Below are 22611 nucleotides of genomic sequence, written 5' to 3'. Positions count from 1 at the left end.
GGAAGCTGTCTGGCTCAGGTGAGCTGGATCACAGGAGACACTGGTCAGCCGTTGACTGAATTGGTGCACAGGCAAAATGCAGCCTGCCTGCCCTCCCACGCTCCCCCCCCCAGCAGCCACCTCGCTGCGTCTTTTCACACCGGATTGCTGGCAGCTCCAGTCTGGGACTTCCTGCTTCTAGAGCATCGTGCATTTTCTAAAAAGAAAGCGCAAGAATGGGAAGAAATGCAAAGACTCTGAAGAGATGTGGTCTCCTCTCTTGGAAAGGTGTCTCTTCCCCACCCCACCCCGCCACTTCCCAATCAGGCCAATTCCTGTCGATGGACAAACTAGAGGGGCAGATGACAAAGGTCTCTGCAGAGGCCCTCTTCTTCTCAGCCTCCACTCCTGTCTTTGTGACTCTGGTGAAATTGTAACCCTGATGATGTTTTCTAAGCGTCCGTTTTAGTTTTAGAACTCAAGGTTGTGCATCTCTGCGGTTGTCGAGAGTCAGGCGTGCAGGTTTGTTTATTTATTTTCCTTTAAAAGTACAGGGGAAAAAAAATACAAACTGTGTCTTGGTGGTTTGTGACACTGAGAGACAGAAAAGCAGGCTGGGGGGTGGGAGACGTGCCCAAAGGGTGGTCTGCGTTCTGTCCCCGCTTCTGACAAGTTTCTTTTTGTAAGATGGACGGGACTTGATATTTTTGGATCAGAGAAGCCGCCCTTCCCGGGGGAGGTGCCCAAATTTAGCACAGGTGACCTTCATACAAATGGCACTACATTTTTTAAATAGCGGATGACACGTTTTGCAGAGACTTGGCGCCCAGAGTGTGCCTTGCCCACGCTTGGGCCGGCGCTATCTGGTCCCACTCTGGCACTGGGGCATCAGGCCTTGGCACATGTGTGGCGCCTGGGTCACTCATGTATCATTTCACCAGCAGCAGGGCGGTGGCTGCCAGGCAACGAAACAGCACGGTGTCTTTTGGCAGAGTTGGCCATCCGGAGGAAGCATGACAAAAACTGGCCCAACACCCACAGTGGTCTGGCAACGCACCAGGGCTCTCTATGCCCTGCAAAGTGGTCAGAGAAAGCACAAAGAAGGTTGGGCTAACTGGGTGGAGATGGTCTATTCCCCCCAGGGCCAAAAGGCTCCCCACCTTGCCCCTGCCAGCAGCTCCTGTCTCCAGGCTGTTGTGCAGCAAAGACCCAGGGGGTGCCAGTCCTTCCTGAGCAAGAGGCACCTGCAGAGGTTGGGTCCAGAAGGGAGTTCAGAGCTGGGACCAGGATTTCTGGGTGCCTGCAGGCAGGGTCCGGCATCTGCCTGCATTCCCAGGGCAATGGGGTCCTAGTGATAGGACCTGGGCTTTGGGGCTGGACCCAAAAGAGCTGCTGTCCTTCTTTGTAGCTGCACAGTGCAAGGACACTGAAGGGGGCAGCCTGCCCCCTCCTGACACGTGCCCAGTGGAACAGTGCAGCAAAACCAGTGCGGTGGCGAATTCAAGTCCTGCTGGCTAACGTGAGCACTTGTTGGAAAAGTGGGACAACTATTCTTGATTAATTCTCAACTATTTCTACATAGAAATGCACACATTCTGCCACCGCCCCCTGCAGCTTTGAACAGAGGCTTCTCAGGGCCTGTAGGCTGGGGAAGGGGAACAGTCCCAGCCCACTGGCACCGGAGCCAAGTCTTTTCCCCTAAGGCAAATGGTGTTGTCGCGCCTGTATGTATGTTTGGGGTTCTCCCCCCTTACAGTAATTGCTCAAATTGGGCCACAGCAGAACAGCAGGGCACCTGCAGGGAAGCATCACGGGCTCTGTTGCTTGCCCTGCACACCAGTGGTTCTCCACTATGCCCACGGACCTGTACCCGGTGCAATAAACGCCTTGGTTTTCTAAGTCTGCAGTGCCTTCTTGGGAGGGATGCCGCACCTCCCCCCCCCCCCACCAGACCAGGCTGGGATCAGGGGCAGGAGAGGCTGTTTTCTGAGTGCCTTGCTTCTGGGGACAACTGTGTGTGGTTGTTGGTGATCTGGAGGGCAACCCAGTGAGAGAAGCTGCTCTGAGACACTGCTGGGAGATGACCCCCCCTCCACCTTACGAGACACGGGGGCCCTGTCAAGACTCTACAGCTCCCCCAGATGAGTCCGGTACTGTTCAGGCCTGCGACGGGGGGCTGGACAAGGGCACCTCCTTTCTGGCCTTTGACACCTGTGCGGCCTGCAGGAACAACAGCCTTGTCACAAGCCAAGACCCCCGCAAGCGGGCCCTGCACATGAATGTGAGTGTGGCCCCCAGTCTATTGGGTGCGGAGGGGGGCAGGCAGGGTGATGGCCTCAGGCTCTCCAGCTTGCCCTGAACAGCAGCTCCCAGTGGTATGGCTGGCTGGCCACCCACAGGCCAGAAGGTGCACTCAGTTCAAAAGCTATGCCTCTCATGAACCACAACAGGCTTCACAACAGAAGCACCTGGAGGTCATCCTGCTAGTGGGGAGGTGTGCAAAAGAGGCAATGGTTCTTGGTGACGTAGTACTCCTTGCAGCCACCAGGTGGCGGCAGGAGCAAGCCTCACCACTGCTCCCCCCCCCCATGCTCCCACACCTGGACTGGACCCTGTAGACCTGGCCCACCCCAGGGCAGGCAAGCAGCGCTTCCAGGGGCAGGCAGGAGACCAGGCCCCCTCATAGGGGATCACAGAGAGTCCTTCTACAAGGAGAACATCAGCACCTCCCTTTCCCTGCGAATTCGAGAAGGGGCGCCTCCCTGCCCCCTGCCTTCAGTGGCCAAAGCATCCTCAGGGGCACCTGGCCGGACTGGGCACTGGTGGATCTGCTGGACCCCCAAGCAGGGGGTGAGGAACCTGCACCTGGACGCAGAGGCTCTTCCGCTCTGGACACAACTCACACGCATTTCAGTGAAGCTGCGGGTGGCAGGAGCGCTCGCTGGAGGGTCGGGTCTCGAAAGGTGGCTCTTGGAGTAGAGTGCTGTCTTGCTGGTGACTCAGAGGGCAGCTGTGGCCAGGGGATGGGGCTGCAAGGGATGGGGGAGCAGGCCCTTTGCTGAGGAGAGCAGCAGCTCCAGAGAATGCAGGCCCTGGAAGCCCCTCTGAGGGTGGCAGCTGCAGCCAGGAGGGCCTCTGCGGTTTGCAAGGCTGCTACATAGAGGGGGGAGCGAAGCAGGCCCATAGCCAGGATTCTAGAGGTGGGGGGGGAAACTTTTTTCAAGGGGGGCAATGATGTCAGGATCTATACTGGTGGGCAAAATGAAAGGATAAGTCTGGAGACACATCAGATACCTGAAACTCCCCCAAATTTCATGAAGAGAAAATAATGTGGTGGTGTTTTTTTGACAAATGCATTCATTATCTGTCAAGCCAGGTGACAATAATTGGCATAGAATAAATCCATCTCTGCATGCACGGAAAATGTATTGCCTACATAGAAACAACATGCAACATATCCTTTCATTTACACACCAGTGCAATACACAGGCCTGCAACCCTGCAAAAGTAAAACATATCACTGTGATGCAGGTAGTCTTTACTTGTATTGAAAGTGCCTATTTAATACTTATATAGCACCTATCTAGTGCCTATGCAACACCTATCTAGCACCTATATAATGCCTATTTAGCACCTATCTAACACCTATCTAGCGCCTATCTAGCACCTATCTAGAGCCTATGTAACACCTATATAGTGCCTATATAGCGCCTATCTAACACCTAGCAGCTATCTAGCACCTATATAGCGCCTATCTAAGGCCTATCTAGTACCTATATAGCGCCTATCTAAGGCCTATCTAGCACCTATCTAGCGCCTATCTAACACCTATATAGCACCTATCTAATGCCTATCTAACACCTAAGTAACACCTATCTAGCACCTATCTAATGCCTATATAGTGCCTCTCTAACGCCTATCTAGCACCTAACGCCTATATAGCGCCTATCTAACGCCTAACACCTATCTAATGCCTATCTAGAACCTATCTAGCACCTATCTAACACCTATCTAGCGCCTATCTAACCTATATAGTGCCTAATGCCCCCAAATTCTCCCAAATTTCAGGAAGAAAAAGTAAAGTGGGTTTTTTTGAGAGAGATGCATCATTATCTGTCAAGCCAGGTGACAATAATTGGCATAGAATAAATGCATCTCTGCATGCATGGAAAATGTCTTGCCTACACAGAAATAACATGCAACATATCCTTCCATTTACACACCAGTGCAATACACAGGCCTGCAACCCTGCAAAAGTAAAGCATAGCACTGTGATGCAGGTAGTATTGACTTGTATTGAAAGTGCCTATTTAACACCTCTTTAACACCTATATAGCGCCTATCTAGCACCTATCTAACACCTATAAAGCGCCTATCTAGCACCTATCTAATGCCTATAGTGCCTTTATGCCTTTCTAGCACCTATCTAGCACCTATTTAACTCCTATATAGTGCCTATTTAACACCTATTTAGCGCCTATCTAGCATCTATCTGACACCTATTTAATTATTATTAATTATTAATTATTATTAACAGTATTTATATACCGCTTTTCAACTAAAAGTTCACAAAGCGGTTTACAGAGAAAAATCAAATAACTAAATGGCCTATCTAGCACCTAACACCTATCAAGCATCTATTTAACACCTATATGGCACCTATATCACTTATATAGCTCCTATCTAGCACCTACATAACACCTTTTTAATGCCTATATAACGCCTTTCTAACACCTATATAGCACCTATCTAAACGCCTATATAGTGCCTATCTAGGCCTATATGGTGCCTATATAATGCCTATCTGACAGCTATATAGTGGCTATTTAACATTTATATAGTGCCTGTCTATAACCTATCACAAGGCCTATCTAGCATTTGTCGATGACACATTGCTGATGCATTGATACATATTAAGATAAAATTTATTTACATCATCAAAGCAGGAGGAAAGCTCTGCTAGTCAAATACAGCAACACCATTGGAACACTAGTTTTTTTTTTTTTTTACAATGTTCATTACTTTTAAAAAGCAAAGTACAGAAGATTTGAATTTACTGAATCTACCTGGTTGAGCTGAATCCTCCCAGCTTTCTGAGAGTTGAATCTCCTTGGAACCAGTGGTGGAGCCAGTGTCTGTTTGGGAGGGGGCCATGAGCACTACCTTCAGAGCCAGGTCAACCAGGCAGGTAGACCTGGGCTCCTGCTTGATCTTACGGCTTCTGTGGCCATTTGCTGGGTGGGTAGACCTGGGCTCCCGCCTGGGCTTGGAGCCCAGGTTTACTTGCTGTGTAGACCTGGGCTCCTGCTTGAGCTTATCGCTTCTGTGGACATTTGCTGGGCAGGCAGTCCTGGGCCTGGACTTGGGAGGTCAGGTCTACCTGCTTGGGTAGACCTGGGCTCCTGATTGAGCTTATAGCCTACATAAGAAGAGCTCTGCTGAATCAAGCCAAAGGCCCATCCAGTCCGGCTTCCTGGATCTCACAGCGGCGCACCAAATGCTTCAGGGAGCACAAAAGACAACAGACGCGACCTGATGCCCTCCCCCGCAGCTGGCAATCTGAGGGAGCCCACCCCAGAACCAGGAGCCTGCGCATCCCTGTCTGATGGCCTTTTCCTCCAGATATGTGTCCAGTCCCCTCTTGGAAGGGGCGCCGTGGCTGGGCTGGGCTGGGCTGGGCTGGCGGGGCCCCGGGCTCGGCTCTCTGGAAAGACAAGAGCCCCTCTGAGCATAGGCAGAGGGCCCCTCCTTCGCCCCCCCCCAGGAGGTGGCCCCCTCCTTCCCACTGCCGCGCCCGCAGCCCCGCGGGGACCTCTCCAGGCAGGCAGAGCGGCGAGGCACAGCGCCCGGCCGGCCGGGCTGCGGCGGGGCGGCTGCCTGGGCGGCCCCTCCCGCGCCTTCGCCGGGCAGGCTGCTGGGAGTTGTGGTCCGCGCCGCCGAGCCGGAGCCGGAGCCGGAGAGCCGCGCCGGGAGCGCCCTGGGCGGGCGGCAGCAGGTTGGTGGCTCGCTCGCTCGCTCGCTCGCTGGGGGCGGCGGGGAGGGGGGAGCTCGGGCGGCGGCCGGGGCGGGGAGGGGGGCTGCCTGCCGCCCCCACCCGCCGCCTTCTGCTGGGGGGGCCGGGCTGGGCGGCTGCCCGCCCGGGGGACCCTCGGCCAGGCCCCCGGCTGCGGGGCAGGAGGCGAGGCTGCGCTGGGGAGGCTGCGAGGAGGCGCCGCCTCCCTGGACAGCGCCCGGCCCCGATCCTGCGGTGGCGGGAAGGCGCTCTGCACGCTCTCAGAGGTACCCGCGAGCGGGGGGGGGGGGCTGGCGCTGCGCGACAGGAGCGAGGCTGCTGTCTCCCCGGGGAACCCTCCTGGCAGGCAGGCAGGCAGGCAGGGGTGCCAACCAAGCGGGCGGCCTCCCTTGGGGGCAGCTTGACTCCCACCTGCAAGTGCCTGGCGTGGCTCTGCCCGGAGCAGAGGCCCGTTTGGGATCTCTGGGGCCCTGCTTCATTCCTGGAAGCTGGCACTCCGGCTTCCACCCCAGGGGGCAGGAGAGCACTCTCCACATGCTCAGAGGCACTGCGGGACGTGTGCTCAACAAGGCTTCCCGGCAATCCCATCCCTTTTGGGCACGAGGTGGGCAGGCAGAACCTGGGAGCAGGCCTGATTGGGGGGGGGGGCGTTGAAGAGGTGCCCTGATATAGGGGGCAGGCTGGATGTTTTTGCAGCAGAGGGATGCTTGGAAGCTGCGCCCTCTCTGTACACGCTCAGAGGCACCCTCAGCTGTATGCCAGGGCTCAGCTGCGGTGAGGCCTCCGAGTGCCCTCTGAGACCAGCTCCAGGCAGCCACGGGGGGGGGGGAGGCGGTCACTGTGGCCGGGTGTTCCACGGAGGCTCCTCCAGCACAGCTCAGCTCAGCTCGCTTGGCTCCTTTCCAGGGCTCCAGGAATTGGCTGCCACTTCCCCACCCGGCGCTGTGCTTATCGCTGGCCTGGGAGGCTCCCTCCGTGGCTGCCAAGAGATTTCCTTGAGGGCGGGGGGGGGCTGCGGCGGAATAGGATCCCCCCCCCACAAACACAGACCCTTGTTCAGGAGATGCCTGTGGACAGGCCCTCCAGTGTCACTTCGCAGCAGCAGCTGCTGCACCTCACTCCCCAGCCCGCTCATTACATAACATCTTTGGCTGCCTGGAGGATCCTGCGCGGCCTCCTCCTCCTCTCCCTGCCTGGTGCGCAGCTCCAGTGCCGCCACGGCCTGAGCATTGATTTGCTTTCTGCTTTGCAAACTGGCTCTGCCGTCCATGCAAATGGGCTGAAGCTGCTGCTGGGCGCCCAGGCAAGGCCTGAAGCTGGACCGGCCTGCCCGCCCACTGCTGAATGGCACCGCTAAGCAGTCAGATTGAAACGGAAGGGAAGTAGATTGAGGCTGTGCACAGGAGAGGAGCATAAGAACATAAGAACATAAGAACAGCCCCACTGGATCAGGCCATAGGCCCATCTAGGCCAGCTTCCTGTATCTCACAGCGGCCCACCAAATGCCCCAGGGAGCGCACCAGATAACAAGAGACCTCATCCTGGTGCCCTCACTTGCATCTGGCCTTCTGACATAGCCCATTTCTAGAATCAGGAGGTTGTGCGTACACATCATGGCTTGTACCCTGTAATGGATTTTTCCTCCAGAAACTCGTCCAATCCCCTTTTAAAGGCGTCTAGGCTAGACGCCAGCACCACATCCTGTGGCAAGGAGTTCCACAGACCGAGCATCCTAACAGGAAGAGCTTCCTGGCAGAGGAAGAGCCTGCCTGGCTCAGCTTTGCGCTCTCCCTTGCTAGAGGTTCCGGGTAGGATGGCTGGATGGATGGCTGGCTGCCTGTCGGGTGCTGGAGCAGTTGGCTGCACTGAGCAAGAGGCTGGGCTGGATGACCTAGAAGCCCCTTCCCACCTCTCAGGTTCTATGACCTTGGCCTGCCTCTTGGTAAGGCCAACCTTGGTGGAGCCCCTACTCATAGGTTTGTCCCGTCCCCCCCCCCCCCACAAATGCACCAGGATGGAGGGGGAAAGATGCAGCCAGAGGCAAGAAGGAGCTTTAGGACTCTTCTCCTTCCAAGCTCCGAGCCCGTTCCTCTCCTCTTGACTGACCCGGGCAAGCCTCCGGCCTGGTTTGGGAAACTGCCTGCAGCCTGCTGTGGTCTGTTTTATGCTGGCTGGCCAGTGGGGAGTCCAGAGGGTGGGCAGCTGCCTTGCAGCAGAGGGTGGGGCAAGGCGGCATCAGTAAGCCCCAGTTAGATTGCGAAGGTAGAGTGCCTTTTGCCCACGGAGGAGGGGCAGCTGCACCTCACAGAGCTGAGTGCGGATAGACAGTGGGGAGGGGGCCCCAGTGTGTTCTGCCTGGGGGTGTCTGGCCAGCCACCCTGCAGTATTGGAGAGAGCCTGCAAGGGAGTTCTTCTTGGCCAGAAGGCATGGCTTCCAGGGCTAGCTTGAGTCCAGCACCGCTCGCTGGCTGACTGAGAAGGGCCTGTCCGGGCATGGGCCCCGCTCCGGGGCTGGATTTCCTCAGTGCTCCGGCCCGGGCTCAGTCTTCTGCTTGGTAACAGCAGCAAGTGAGATTGGGAGCTGGGGCTGTTTTGGCAGCTGGAGGGACACGATGTCAAGAGTGGCGCCGGCCCTCCCTCATCCTCGCATCTCCATTTTTGTTCCAGGGCCTCCAGGCGCTTTGGCATGGAATCCTTGTGGGTTCGGACGAAGCAAGAGGAGGGCGATGCCGCTGCAGGGAACAGAAGCCCTGCCCTGACTGCTGTGGGCCCCAGAGGTGAACCTTACGCAGGACTCCTGTTTCCAGAAGCTCCATGTGGCGGGCCACGGTCGATGGCCTGAAACCAGCTTGAACGTGCAGTGCAGACGTCTTGTCCCGAGCTGAGCAGCTTCCCTGTTTGGGCTGCAGGGTCATCTCAGGGCCGGAACCGCTTTTCTGGATGAATCACCCTGAAGCTTTGGGGGGGATGTTTTAGTGTGTGTGAGTGGGCACAGGGGTAAATACACGGTGGCGTCTCCTCCAGTGCTGCGTTCTGGGCTCCCCTGCCGCCGTGCCGCCATGACTGACCTCTCGCTCCTTGCCCCCGTTCAGCTGTGCAGCGTGGGTTCCCGTGGGGAGCCTGAGGACTGACCCCCGGGCTCTGGTCTGTGTACCTGACCATCGCCAGGATGTCCCTGGTGTGGCTCACGAGCTGGAGCGGGTCGCTGGACGGGCTGCGGGACTTCATTGGCACGGGGATCCAGTCTGTGCGGGACTGCGACACCACGGCCCTGGGCACAGTGGCCTTCCTGCTGGCCATGTTTGTGTGGTACTGCTACCATGTCGGCCGAGAGCAGCCCCGCTCGTACGTTATGGTGAATGCGCTCATCCAGGGCGTTGACGCCGGCGGGCTGCAGAACGGCTACACCCACTGCCACTCCCCGGACTGCGCCCGCTGCGCCCACAGCGACGGCCTGAACCAGAAACTGTACCACAATCTGCAGGAGTACGCCAAGCGCTACTCCTGGTCCGGCATGGGGCGCATTCACAAGGGCATCCGGGAGCAGGGCCGCTACCTGAATGGCCGGCCCTCCATCCAGAAGCCGGAGGTCTTCTTCCTGCCCGACCTGCCCACCAGCCCCTACTTCTCTCGGGAGGCCCAGAAGCACGACGTGGAGCTGTTGGAGCACAACTTCCAGACCATCCTGGGCGAGTTTGAGGCCCTCTACCGGGCCTTCTCCAACTGCAGCCTGCCCCAGGGCTGGAAGGTCAACAGCACGCCCAGCGGGGAGTGGCTGACCTTCTACCTGGTCAACCAGGGCACGGTGGTGCCCCGGAACTGCAGGAAGTGCCCCCGGACGTACCGCCTGCTGGGCAGCCTGCGCACCTGCGTGGGCAACAACGTCTTTGGCAACGCCTGCATCTCTGTGCTCACGCCCGGCACCGTCATCACTGAGCATTACGGCCCCACCAACATCCGCGTCCGCTGCCACCTGGGTACGTGTGCCCCGGGCTGCTCTGCGCTGCTGTTGGCGTAACAGCGTTCGGTCAGGGAGGCCTGGGGTGGAAAAGGCACCCTCTGTCACAGCTGCTGAGTCAGGGTTGCTGAGAGAGGCAGGAGGTTCATGCCAGGCAAGAGGTTCGCTTATGGAATAGGCTCCCACAAACGGCCACCGTCCCACGTGGCTTGAGGAGGGGGTTAGATACATTGCTGAAGGAAAGGTGGGTCTGTAGGGGGCTGTGACTCAAGAGGGCTAAGAGCGAAGCCTTCACGGTCACAGAAACTCTTATCACCGAACTGTCTATTGCTGGAGAGCAGTGGAGGGGGGCCTTCTGCCCCGCTTGTGGGGCTCCCAGGCACGTCTTCCGCCTGGCAGGGACTCAGTGGAGGGAGCGCTCCTGTGGGCCAGCATCTCTCATGTCAGCCATCCTGAGTCCAGCTGCAGCCCCTCACACTGGCCTTGTTGGGTCAGAGGAAAGCCTTTTGCAGGCCAGCTCAGCTCCCTCGCCGTGCAGGACCCGGAATGGGTCGCTCTTTGCTCGTGGCCTTGCAGAGAGCTCCTCTGGGTCCCACCTCAGGCCCAGCCAGCCTGGCAGCTTCTAGAGCCCTGGGACCGCCTGCGGCTTCCCAGGAGGCCTGGGCCTTCTGCAGTCCCTTTGCCCCAGCCCTCCTGCTCCCTGGCGCTCGGAGGCTGCCTCTCTGCACAAGGGGAGGGCGGCGGCAGCAGCTCCTGTTCAGCAGCCCGAGGCCTCCTCCGCTGCCGTTGGCGCACGAGGGAGAGTCATTCGCATGGCTTGCACGGTCCAGCTTGCAGAGCCAGGCTGGGCTGCTGCCATGGCAACTACCGAGGAGGGCTTGTTGGTGTGCAGGAGGCAGCTGCCTGCTTGTCTGGACGTGCACCTCCAGAGGCCTGGCCGCCTCTCCAGCAGGCCCTTGAAACGCCCTCCAGGGGGGACCATTGGCCCTGCTGTCCCTGTGGCCAGGGAAGCCTGCTTCCTCAGTGCACTGGATGCTGCTGCCCGGCTCTGCCGGCAAAGGCCCCTTCTGGGCAGAGTAGCAGAAGTTTGTTCTCAGCCAGTAGGGTGGTCCTTGTGCAGCTGTAGAGGGTTGGAGGGGACTAGAGAGGCTGGAAGGCATCGTCTCTTCTTCTGCTTGGGGTTCGTCCTCCTTCGCTCACTATCGTGTCTTCCTGCAGGTCTGAAGACACCCAGCAGTTGCGAGCTGGTGGTGGGAGGGGAGCCCCAGTGCTGGGCCGAGGGGCGCTGCCTGCTCTTCGACGACTCCTTCCTGCACACGGCCTTCCACGGAGGCAAGTTCGCCCCTGTTGCATGATGCCCCCACCCCACCCCAGGGGCCAGAGCACGCCCAGCTCACAAGGTGGCCATGATTCCTTTGTGACCTCTGTGTAGCCAAGGGTCCCTGCACATCTTGGTTCATTTCTTTGGGGTGGAGGGGGGCTTTGCTCTGCCAGGCCTCAGGCAGGAGGGGGCGGCTTCCAGGCACGCTGTAGCTTGGCCCGTTCCCAGGGACTTCCCGGGTCCTCCCGGCTGGTGCTGGACGGACTGCTGAGAAACCTGTGGAAGACCTGCTAGGACACAACTGGGCTCCCCACGCCCAACTGGTTGCTTCTTTCTTCCTCCAGGTCTCCCCGAGGAAGGCCCCCGTGCTGTCTTCATGGTGGACCTGTGGCACCCAAACGTTGCTGCCGCGGAGCGCCAAGCCCTGGATTTCATTTTTGCTCCTGGACGATGACGCGCCTTTCTTGCCACAGCAGGCTGGAGGCAGGCGGGTGGCCCAGTGGAGGGCGTGTCCGCTGCGCGCCCCCTTGCAGAACTTGCCTTGGTGCGTGGGCGCACACGCAGGCGGTGCAGGGCTCGCCCCTTGCACCTGCCCTTTGTACATGGAAGCGTCCACCTCCTCTCCCCCGCAGTCTCTTCTCGTCCTACGCTTGGGGGGAGGGAGGGGGCCTCCGTCCCCCCGACTCTGCACAGTGCCACTGTTGTGTGTGTCGTGTAGCTAACTGTATTTTGCGGTGTCCAGAACTTAGAATCTAGTGCCCCCCCCCCCCCGGGTGGTGCTGTCCTCGTCGTCAGTGAATGTCCAGCAGTTCCTGTGGTCATCTTTTAAGGCAAGACACCCTCCTGGCCCACCCAAGGCAGGGGAGTGGGAGGCGGAGGGGTGGGTCGGGTCTCAGCCAGGACCCTCTCCTTGAAGGATGGGGGCGGCACAAAGGGGACCTGGCCTGCTCCTGTCACCGAGGGCGGAGCAAGTGGCGTGTGGCCGGCCTCGGGGTCAGAGCCAGGGCCCCATTTCTCAAGCTTTGCATCGGCGTGCTTTGTGCCTTGTTTCTTTGGCTCTCGCACCGCAAGCGCCCAGCAGCGGCAGTGCTTACTGTGGGAGGAAAGAGGAGGGGCAGCAGTGTGCGTTCTGCACCCTGAACCAGAGGTGGGCAGGAGAGGCGAGCTGCCAGGCTCACAGGAAGGGACTTGCCCAGACTTCCTGGGCGCAGGTGGAGCTCAGGCCAAGGCAAGGTGGCCCCCTCGAACTTCCAGCGCCAGCACCAAGCGTTTGCGTGTCACGATCTTGGGGAGGAGATGAGACGGCCATGCATGACTTCTTTGATACCCTCCGCCCGACTGAGTAGCTGGAAGGGGTCCTGCGACGCAGGCAGGACAGCTCAGCGAAGCTTGTGTCAGTGACAACCAAGGCTGTAGAATAAAACACTTGTGCTGAGCTGTTAAGTGGTGTGCGAGGATGTGTGGGGGCAGGGCGGGCTACGGCCGGCTGCAACCTGCGCATGTCCGGTCCCGGCCTCTGTGCAGGATGAGGATCCAGTGGGAGGTGTCGTCTCAGCCTCCTACCCGTGCGAGCCTGAGCAGTGGCAGACGGCTGAAATTCTGCTGCCTGCCCCCGTCCCAGAAGGAACAGCCCCCGGCAACAAGGCAGCAGCTCAAATGTGTTTGCTCTTTCTGGGGTATAATTCCACTTCCGCTAGCCCTGGTGCGTGGGAGGGGTCCGTGGGCTCCCCCCACGTCTTCCAGGCCATCAGCACCTACTGTCAAGCGTGTCCCTCCACCCCACGGGTGAGGAGCATCCTTCTGAAGACAAGGCCAGGCGTTTACTCAGTCTTGCTTGGGCGGCTGCTTGGAGCGCCTGTGGCCTGACGGGGTCTGGGCTTTGTTTAGGGGGAGACACCCCTCTGCCTCAGTGGCTGGCAGGTGGCGTGCGCAGATGGTGGCCGGGGCGGTGGTGAAGGCGGCAGCGGGTGTTTTGGTTCCCTGCCTTTGTTGCTGCACAAACAGCCCAGCCTGCTCTGAGAAGCACAGCCGCCCACAGGCCTGCTGCCACCACCTTCTAAGGCTGCGGAGGAAATCCCTTTGCTGGGGGGGGGCGTGGCAGCCAGTTTCCTGCAGTATGTGGTCTTCGCCCAGCCCCTCCCCTCCCCTCCCCTCCCCTGCAGCCCAACAAAGACAACTCGGGCAAGGCCTGAGCTGGCACCTTTATTGAACTGGGGCTGGCATGGCTGCTGGAGGAGGCAAACCCCTCCCACTCCTACATCTGACACAGGCAAGGCGTTTTTCGGGGAGGTGGGGACTGCACAAAGCCTTCGGTCCCATGAGCCGGGAGACGCACACAGGACCGCCACCAGCTGTGCGAGGCCCTGCCTGCCTCCCATCAGGAGGAGGCCACTGCCAAGAGCGTGAGGGGCACTCCTGCCCACCTTCCGAGAATGGAATGAGGAGGACCCATCTGGCCACAGCATGATACCCGCAAAGTGCCCCTTCTCCTTGCCCTGCAGCAGAAGCACAGCCTCAGGCAGTGATGAGCCCCCGGGGAAGAGGGGAGCTGCAGTCTGATCTCCTTGCGGTGGCCTGTCAAGGGGCTGTGAAGAGGCTTGTGGCTGCCTGTGGTTCACCTGCCTTGTGGCTTCAACCAACCACCCCAAAGTGGAGCAGGACTCCCTTTCTTTGGGCAACATGTGCTGAGACCGACCCTGTGCCTGCCCTGGTGCATTGGGTGGGGGGATTTCACTGCAGCTTCCCAAGGGAGCGAGGGCAGGAGGAGGCGCCAGGACCATCCACTGTGGAACAGCACCCATCCCACTAAAACAAGGAGGGCTCCTGCAATCCCTGCAAACGTCGTGTCCGGCTGGGTCTGCGGCCCTGGCTCAGAGAAGGTTGACGCCGTGCTTCAGCAGCTTCTGCTTGGCCTTGCCCGGCAGGCCAAAGGCACTGTCCTGAGGGTTGGGTGTGCCTGAGTTGCGGAGCGAGGAGCCCACCTGCTGGAAGTAGGCTTCGTGGATGGCACTGCGGCAGGCGTACACGGCTGCGGAGGCATTTCTGTGGGGCCAGAAAACAAAGGCTGTGGTGGGGGGGGAGCGAGAGACCCGGAGCTTCTGAACTGCAGCAGAGGGCCAGTTGATCACTGGTCCCAGAGCCTGACCTGCTCCAGGCACCCCACTATTCCATTAGGGGGTGGACAGGGAAAGAGCAACTGAATGCCTGCTGACCCACAGGGTGGCTGTGGAGCACCTCAGGGTAGAGTTGCTGCTCATAAGAACATAAGAACAGCCCCACTGGATCAGGCCATAGGCCCATCTAGTCCAGCTTCCTGTATCTCACAGCGGCCCACCAAATGCCCCAGGGAGCACACCAGATAACAAGAGACCTCATCCTGGTGCCCTCCCTTGCATCTGGCATTCTGACTTAACCCATTCCTAAAATCAGGAGGTTGCGCATACTCATCATGGCTTGTACCCCATAATGGATTTTTCCTCCAGAAACTTGTCCAATCCCCTTTTAAAGGCGTCTAGGCTAGATGCCAGCACCACATCCTGTGGCAAGGAGTTCCATAGACCATAGACTCCCTCCCTGGATCGGCCCCAAGCGAGTCCCTCCGCACTTGCACAGAAGGCGCTGCAGGGAAGCCCCTCCCATTCCAAAGGTGTCAGCACCCAGCATTTCCCAGGGCTTCAAAACAGATGGTGTTTTGCACAGAGCTTGAAAGTGCACCACAAGTGGTTGCCTATTTTCTACCGGTTTGTGGGTGGCTGCAGCCCAGGTGAGTGTGTAGGGGTTGCAGGTGGCAGCCTAGAAGGAGGACCGAAGTGCTCTTTCCCACTCACCTGATGGTCATTTCGGAAACTGTAGGCAGCTCATCAAAATCTGCGTGAATCAGGCCAGCAGCTCTCAGAAGCGGCCGGTCCTGGGGGGCAGATGCTGGCAGGAGATTGGCTGGGGGGACAGGAGAGAAAGCTGTGGGCAAGAGAAGGGCCCAGGGGCACTGCAGAGGTGGCAACAGCAGGCGCTGGCAGAAGAGTTCCCTCCCTCACTAAATACCCGCAGCCCCAGCACTCACTGGTAAGAACGTGCTGGATGGAGTCGTAGTAGGCAAAACTGTAGGTGGCCTTGGTCGAGGAGAGGCTGTCCTTCGGGAGGGTCTCCTTCAGGTGGACCTCCAAACCATTCAGAGAGGCCAGGCTGCTGTGGTACTGGGCACGGGGGAGAGAGAGAGACACGCACACACACTGTCTGAAGGCCCGCCAGGGGCAACACACTTCGACAGGACAGAACAAGAGGAGGAATTCTTAAGAATACGCATGCACTGCTTTTCACCACAGTAGTTTACATGGCAAGACAAGGTTGGGGACACCCTCCTGCTGGGGGACTCACCCGCACCAAGCTTCTCCCACAGCCACACCGAAGGGGAAAAGCGGTACCCTAGTATGGGACTGAGTGTCCCAGCTCCAGGACAGCGTGCTTGGGGAAAGCAGCCCTGCTGGAGAGGCAATAGAATGGTCACCATGGCCCAGGTGCCCGGCGCAGGATGTCTTGCCGGAAGCAGGGCCTGGTTGGCTGAGGCTACAGGGCAACTCCTGGGTCCTCCCCAGGAGGAAGCCCCTGGAGGAGCAGGCAGGCCTTGGACTCCCCTCCGAGCCTCCACACCTGGCGCAATCCAGCTGAGAGCCCGTGCTCAGTTCCCTGGACCACATCAAACCTGCAGAGCCCCAGCCCCACCAAACGCGTTCCTCCCCACTCCGACACCCCCTTTCACCGAGTGCCTTCAGGGGAAGCCTGCTGCTTGGCACTGTGGCATGGAGCACTGGCCCCCTAGTGGCAGCGAGGTCAGGGTGCAGGATGACCCGTCCAAACTCCAGTTGCTGCACCATGCAGCGTTCTGAAGCAGCCGGCAGAACCGACGCAGAGCACAGGGGCCTCTCACCACATCCTCAATGGAGCTCCTGTCGGTGGCAAACGGCTGCTCAGCCAGGAGGGAGAGGACCACCCCTCGGACGTGGTGGACGTACAAGACCATCCTCTCCAGGGCGCTGCTGTGGCCTGTTCCGTCCATCGCTCCTGAGCAGGTCTGGCCATCTTCGTTGCTGGTTGAGCTTCCTGGAAACCTGAAGTGGGCAGAGAGATGTTTCCCTCCCTGATGACTCCCCCCACCCCCCAATGATTCATGTCCAAAATTCATGCCCTGCCCTTAACTCGCTGGCACACAGATAAGGAAACTTCAAACTTGTGTCTTCTGTTGGATTCAGGAGCTTCAGCGTATGAGAGGGAGGGAGCTTGGCCCGTGGACGCTGACACTTCGTTGGGGCAGATTCCTGCAAGGTCTGCTGGCACCAAGCGGGGGGAGGGAGCAGCTGTCAGCGGTCAGACTACTGGGCATGAGACACCCACATTGAGTGTGAAGGGAGCCACAAAAGCCAGGCCGGCAAGACTCCAGGACCCCCCAGCACGCCCCTCACCGACCCCTCTTACCTGGCCATCCACTCCACAGGGAAGTCCCGGAGGATGGCTGCTTCATCTTCCGAGAGATAGACCGGGGTGAGTTGCACCCCAGGAGGCAAAGGGGAGGTGGCGGAGGGTGGCGGAGGGCTTCCTGGAGAGGAACAGTGACACAAGAAATGGCCTTGACAGCAGGCCTCTTCCCCAGCAAGAGCAGGCCCCAGCCTTTCGCAGGCATGTCATGTGCGCGCTCCAGGGCGAAGCGAGCAGAAGCTTAACGGGGCCTAACACCAGCTTTCCCACTGGCACGCCTGGCTCGCCAGGGGACGGAGCCGAAGCAGCCCACCATGCCTGACTCGTGTGCGCCTGCGAGTGGAAGAGGCTGCCTGCCGAGTCAGAGCGGCTCATCTGGGTCAGGTTGGCAACCCAGGCTGGCAGCAGCTCTCCAGGGTTCTAGGCAGGAAATGTCTCCCATCCCGACCTGGAGATGGTGCCAGGGATTGAACTGCAGAGCGGAGGAGGCTCTTCCGCCAAGCTCGGTGGTCCCTCTGAATCTTGCCCACGCAGTTAAGCCCTCAGAGCCGAGTTCTGGCACTGTTATCTCCAGAGAAGTGAGAGTGCCGGCAATGCCTCTGATCCTTCCAGCAGTGGGCTAAGAAGGGCGAGGCTAAGGAGAGGCAAAGGCCTAGGAGAAGCTGGAGGACCCTCCCAGCCCCTCTCCTGGACCCAAGGAAGGGAGCTGGAGACAGTAGCATGCCCTGCACCTGAACCTCACACCTGCAGGCCTGTCTCTCTGGAAACACAGCCAGGCTTCCCTGGCCTGCAGCAAAGGCTCCAGAGGGTCCCCTCTGCGATCTGCTGCCGGTGCCAGAGCTCCGGTACCAGTGGTGCGAGTGCCTTAAGCGCACTCCCCTGCCAAGGCCACAGTCCCCTCTGAAAGGCCCCTCCCTCCACAGCACCCCACTCACCCTGGGTTTGCGGCACTTCTACGTTTTCCAGCAGGCCCTGAAATGAAAAAGCAGCTGAGCCAAACTGAGGCCTGCAACTTCTCCAGATGGACCCCATTTCACGGTCAGTGCCAGGGGGAAAAAAGGGGACCAAGGCGTGGCTGAGTCCCTGAACCACCTGCTCTGGCCAAAAACTGCTTCCCCAGAGCTGGGAGCCTGTGAAGCCAGCAAGGCAGCTGCTGCCAACTGGGGGGGGGGGGGGGGGGTTTGGCGGCCAAGCAGCAGTAGCAGTCACAAAGCAGGCAAGGCAGGCCCTGAACTCTGAGTTGCTGCCCAGCGTTTCTGACACTCAGCTGTGGTTTCTTCATGAGAGCCAGAAGCTTGACATGTCTGAGTGAGACTCTCTTGTGCAGGGAAGCATAGATGTGCCACTTCTTGTCCCAGGCACAGAGCATGACCTCCCAAGCCGACCACCTGGTGAGGCTGAAGCCTACCTTTGGGTCCATGTCCATCTCCTGCAGGAGGAGCTTGGCAGTGAGCTCAGGCGGCAGCTGCGTGCTAACAACCCTGGGAGGTACGGAAGAGAAGGAGAGGTGTGAAACAGACCCAGGTGCCCCGGGCTCTGGGGGGGGGGAGGGAGGGAGAAGGGGACAGTACATTTCTTCTGCACAAGGCAGGTGACAGAGATGCTTGTGCTACTCAGACAAGTTGCCTGTCAAAATCATGCAAAGCTGCCTCGCTCCAAGACAGGTCCTTCTTGGCCCGTCTCACTCAGGCCTGCCAGCTCTGACTGGCAGCAGTTCCTGCAGAGGCTTTTGGGGACTGAGCCCCTGCGTGCAAAGCGGCTGCCCTGCCTCCTGAACAGACCACCGCTGTGCGTTAAGGATTCGCTTGAGGCAGGACGCCAGGAGCACGTTTGGGCAGGCTGTGCAAGAGACACTCACAGCCCCTTGTAGAGGATGCATCCAGCCAGCACGTGGCAGGTGCGCTGGCAGCTCTGCAGGATGAGGGCCGCTTTCAGCAGCAACAATGGGTCTACCTGGAGGAGAATGCAGAGAGAGCCCATTCAGTGAGATCCTCGGCTCCGCCAGCTCTGCAGTGCTCCCTGCTCTGACCAATAGCTGTCCAAGATCTCGGGCAGAAGGAACCCTCTTTCAGCCCTGCCACCCAGAGTGGTTTTCACCTGCACCAGGGCCTTTTTCACACGAGGCAGGTGCTCCATCAGAAGGCCACAGCCCCTCCCAGCTCCACCCCTGCATGCTGCCAGCCCTGCCCGGTTACTTTGGTTTTGTCCAAGGCCCAGAGCGAGTTGAAGATGCGGTGGAGGTCACTGGTGTTGCGTTGCAAGTGTTCAGTGTACCTCTCCCACTCCCGGCCCAGCTCCTCCGGTGAGTGCTCCTGGGAAGGACACAGAGTTGAGGCCACAGCAGCATCTCAAAAGCTAAAGCACATGTGCTTGCAGGGTGAGGAGGGTGGCGATTCTGGGCAGGGGTTCATTCCAGATGTGAGGATCACAGCTGAGTAGGTGCCAGATGAGGGTGGCAGGGACTCCACTCCTAGAAGCTGCTTTAAGGTCAGAGCTCAGCTCTGCATGAAACAGCAACCACCACAAGAGGTGGTACCCCTGAGCACAGGCAGAGTCTCGAGACTGAGCAACCACTGCCAGCCCCTCCGCAGCTGAAATCCCAGGGAGGTCAGCGGGTGCCACTGCCAGGCAAACTCCAGGCCCTCATTCACTGCTTTATCTTAAGGAGCGGCACCTGTGCCCCACACTTCCACCACAGCAATCCTACCAGGGCAGGTGAGTCAGAAATTTGAGAGTCTGAGTGCAATGAGCAGCTGGCAGCTAAGTGTGTGTGTGTGGGGGGGGGGGGGGGAGGAGAGGCAAAAGCAAAAAAGCAAAAGCTGCAGAGCCACCAGGAACCAGTAATTACCATGTAAGCCCAATGAACGGGGCCGTTGTAAAAGCGGAAGAGTCCCATCAGCTGCTCCAGGAACCGCCGACAGCTGACGTCAGGGAGGTCGGCAGCACAGCCCAGCACCTGAAATGGAGACAAGGGGCATGGAGGTGCTATGAGCTGGACAAGTCTGCTGGGTCAGGCAAAGGGGCGTGTCTAGTGCGACAAGGCCAAGTGGTTACGCCAAGGGCACGAAGACAACCACCCTACCCTGCTGATGCCCCCCCCACAACTGGTCTTCAGGGGGCGGTTTGCATTACCACCTCTCACAACAAAGAGCCACTGACAGACCTCTGTGGCCAACGTGCCGTCAGTGCACGGGAGCTGCCCGGAGACCAGCCGTTCCTATTGCGAGTCCATCCTGGCAGACACAGAGGCCACAGACTCCCACTCTGCCCACACTCACCCAGAGGTAGCTTCCGTCCACTTGCACAGCAAACTTGAGCCTCCTAAGCCGGATGAGGTCTGGTGGAGAGCCGGAGATCTCCGTCACGCAGCAGACCATGCCAGCGATCTGCCCACACAGCAGCTCCTGCTGCTCCAGAGGAGTCTAGGAGGGGAAAAAGTCACGAAGCGCTGACTCTCCAGACAAGCGCCACATGTGGGGACCAGTCAGACTCTGAGTGTGCACCACCTGCGCCCCCCAGGGCCAGTTCGCAGAGGGAGGGGACATTTCTCAAGCAGCGTGTGGGTCCCATAGCAGCATAAGGCCTTACCTGCCCAGGGCTGAAATAGCAGATCCCGGCTTGCGTGGGGTCCCCTTCCTCCTTGACCTTCGAACCATCATAAAGGAAAAAGCAATGCCACCTGCAAAGTGCCAGCGCACTGACAGTCAGGACACCCCACCACAAGGAGGAGGGACAATATTCTTCACTAGGCTGCCTGAGGGCACAATCCTAACCAGGTCTACTCAGAGGTAAGTCCTATTTTGTTCAATGGGGCTTACTCTCAGGAAAGTGTGGTTAGGATTGCAGCCTGAGTCTGTATGTGTTGGAAGAGGCGGGGGGGGGGGGGAGCTCTTGAGGAAGAGCTTCAAAAGGCAGACACACTCAAACCCTGGGAAGGTCCAGGGCATGAATGGTTGCCATCTGCCGACACTAAAAAGTCACCCAGGTCACCAATCCTACTGCCTGGGTTTGACCTGACAAGGTTTTTGCTGGGCAAGAAGTTCAGCAAAGGTTGAACTTCTGGATTGGAGCAGTAAGACTGCAGGTGTGCAGGTGTCCTGACTATGCACTGGCAGCACTTTCCGGGAGGGGCCCAAAAAATCTCATTCGAATACCCCCAGGCCGTGAAAGAAACCCAAGTGCTTCGTTCCCCAGACGACTGAAAGGACTGGCATGAAGGCCACGAAACAGGAGACTGCCATGTCCGCAGCAGCATCTCCTGCAAGCAAAATGTTGGTGCTTCCATTTGTGTGTGTTATATTGGAAGGGGTGACCTGCAGTTTTGCAGGGGGAGAACTTTCCGTCTTCACCCCCTCCGGGCATCTTTTCCAGGGGCTGTTGCTGCTGTCTCTCTTCTATCTCTCTTTCAGGACTGTGAGTCCTCTGGGGACAGGGAGTGATGCTACTGCATAAGCCGATGTGTGAACTACTTTTTGTTGAAAAGGGATCTAACAATAAGAACAGTTGCAGGACTTACCAGGCAGTGGGTGCTGCATCAGACTGGGTGGAGGTGGCCATCTACTTCAAATTCCCTTCCCCACAGCAACTCATTCTCTTCACAAGGAGTCTCTTTTCCGAAACAAGCAGCGGAACCCCAGGACCATATTCGCCGCAGGTGTCTATTACCCCATCAGCCTGTCAGTGCCTTTGGCCAGGACGGACTCTGGCTCCAAGTGGTGGGATTCACCCCAGAGGAGTTTCCAGGTCTTCCTTACAAGCGTGGATGCCCAGAGGGCTCCCTCCGCCCCGCTGAGCCAAGACGAGCAGCGTCACAGCAGCCCTGCAGCCAGTGCTCAGGAGCCAAGATTCCTGTTGAGTCGGAACTGAAGCTTCGGTCCACAAACATCCAAGTCAGCTTGCGCAGCACACGCATCCAGCAGTGGACGGACTCTGGTCTTCGGACTGAAGCAGGGAGGTCCTGCAGGCGACGTCGCTCCTTCACGAAGGCCGAGCAGAACAATCTCTCTCTGGAGCGTCTCGTGACTCCTGCTCTGGGCGCAGCTCCTGAAATTAAGGGAAGAATCTGATTAGCATCCAGACTTCTTGCCCAGCAGTCCTGTGACTGGGAGCAGCTGACGAGCAGCCAGAATTCACTGGAAGAGTGCTGGAAGGCAGAGCTGGGTGCGCCAAGCCCCTGGAGGCAACACGCGGGAGGGGCTGCGGGATAAGAGCTTCCCCCCCACCTGCCCTCCCCGGCCAGCAGCAAAACATTCAGCAGGCATAAGAAAAGGCTGTCTTGTGCGTGCCGGTCCAGCCCCAGCTGTCCTTTCCAGGGTGTTGGGACCTGGCCCCAGGAGGACCCCCCACCACCCCGGCTGGAGACCCAGCAGAGCTGCCCCCTTCCCACCACCGGGGCCTCCCTCTGCTGACTCTGGCGGAGGCTGCGTGTGGCGGGGGACTGACACTGCTCCCCCGGGCACCACTCCATCTTGTGGCAGGGAGTTCCTCAGGCAGACCCACCCCCGGGCAGGAGGCACGGCCTGCGGCTCTGCCGACCCTGGTGGCCAAGGACAGGGGGAGCCTGCGGAACCCCCTGCCACAAGAGGGGGCGAGGAGACAGGCCTCTGCTGCTCTGCGCACGGGCAGCCCCACCTTGTGGCAGGGGGTTCCGCAGGCAGACCCGCGCCCCCTCCCCGCGCGCAGAGGCCCCCTCCCCGCCGCCGCGTCATCAGCGCGCGCCCCGCTGTCACCCGAGCGAGGACGGTCGCGCGAAGCCTCCGCTTCCGGGTCTGGCCGCCTGGCGCCAGCAGGTCACGTGAGGAGAGGTGGCACGTGACCGGCTCGGCGCGCGTCTGTCCCCCTACGGGCGCCGGGAAGAGTCAGGCTCCGCGG

At 59.2% G+C, this 22611-nt stretch overlaps 2 protein-coding genes across 4 annotated transcripts; one reads left to right on the top strand and one right to left on the bottom strand.

Moving 5' to 3' along the window:
- Positions 1–5919: 5919 nt before the first annotated feature.
- ASPHD2 (aspartate beta-hydroxylase domain containing 2) lies at positions 5920–12701 on the top strand. Its single transcript, XM_066609838.1, has 4 exons — positions 5920–5974; positions 8660–9969; positions 11169–11282; positions 11616–12701. Exons 2-4 carry the CDS (start codon positions 9162–9164, stop codon positions 11723–11725), a joined length of 1032 nt encoding a protein of 343 aa, XP_066465935.1. The 5' UTR covers positions 5920–5974; positions 8660–9161; the 3' UTR covers positions 11726–12701.
- Positions 12702–13466: 765 nt separating this feature from the next.
- On the bottom strand, positions 13467–22535 carry HPS4 (HPS4 biogenesis of lysosomal organelles complex 3 subunit 2). 3 transcript variants are annotated; one of them, XM_066609645.1, is made up of 14 exons: positions 22470–22535; positions 21257–21783; positions 20329–20419; positions 20019–20162; positions 19589–19696; positions 18936–19052; positions 18599–18693; positions 18149–18221; positions 17676–17712; positions 16741–16861; positions 16196–16376; positions 15332–15464; positions 15099–15207; positions 13467–14313 (listed from the first exon to the last, which is right to left on the bottom strand). In XM_066609645.1, the coding sequence occupies exons 2-14, from the start codon at positions 21295–21297 to the stop codon at positions 14142–14144; spliced, it is 1422 nt and encodes a 473-aa protein (XP_066465742.1). In that variant the 5' UTR covers positions 21298–21783; positions 22470–22535; the 3' UTR covers positions 13467–14141. The 3 variants fall into 3 exon arrangements, with proteins under 3 accessions (XP_066465742.1, XP_066465743.1, XP_066465744.1); XM_066609646.1 differs by lacking the exon at positions 22470–22535 and adding an exon at positions 22372–22430; XM_066609647.1 differs by lacking the exon at positions 22470–22535 and adding an exon at positions 22240–22325.
- Positions 22536–22611: the final 76 nt, after the last annotated feature.

Source organism: Tiliqua scincoides, chromosome 14 (genome assembly GCF_035046505.1).
Source record: "Tiliqua scincoides isolate rTilSci1 chromosome 14, rTilSci1.hap2, whole genome shotgun sequence".
Taxonomy (NCBI): domain Eukaryota; kingdom Metazoa; phylum Chordata; class Lepidosauria; order Squamata; family Scincidae; genus Tiliqua; species Tiliqua scincoides.
The sequence above is the reverse complement of the archived record's forward strand: the minus strand, read 5'-3'. Positions and strand labels throughout refer to the sequence as shown.

Bases quoted from the DNA above. Each gene is read 5' to 3' on its own strand.
- HPS4 (XM_066609645.1), bottom strand. From the start codon at position 21,297: ATGGCCACCTCCACCCAGTCTGATGCAGCACCCACTGCCTG. The intron at 15,465-16,195 runs GTGAGAGGCCCC...CCCCGTGCCCAG, and splicing joins GGAGCTCCATTGAGGATGTG to TACCACAGCAGCCTGGCCTC. The intron at 14,314-15,098 runs GTGAGTGGGAAA...CTGGCCCCACAG, and splicing joins GTTTCCGAAATGACCATCAG to AAATGCCTCCGCAGCCGTGT.
- ASPHD2 (XM_066609838.1), top strand. From the start codon at position 9,162: ATGTCCCTGGTGTGGCTCACGAGCTGGAGCGGGTCGCTGGACGGGCTG. The intron at 9,970-11,168 runs GTACGTGTGCCC...GTCTTCCTGCAG, and splicing joins CCGCGTCCGCTGCCACCTGG to GTCTGAAGACACCCAGCAGT. The intron at 11,283-11,615 runs GCAAGTTCGCCC...TTCTTCCTCCAG, and splicing joins GCACACGGCCTTCCACGGAG to GTCTCCCCGAGGAAGGCCCC.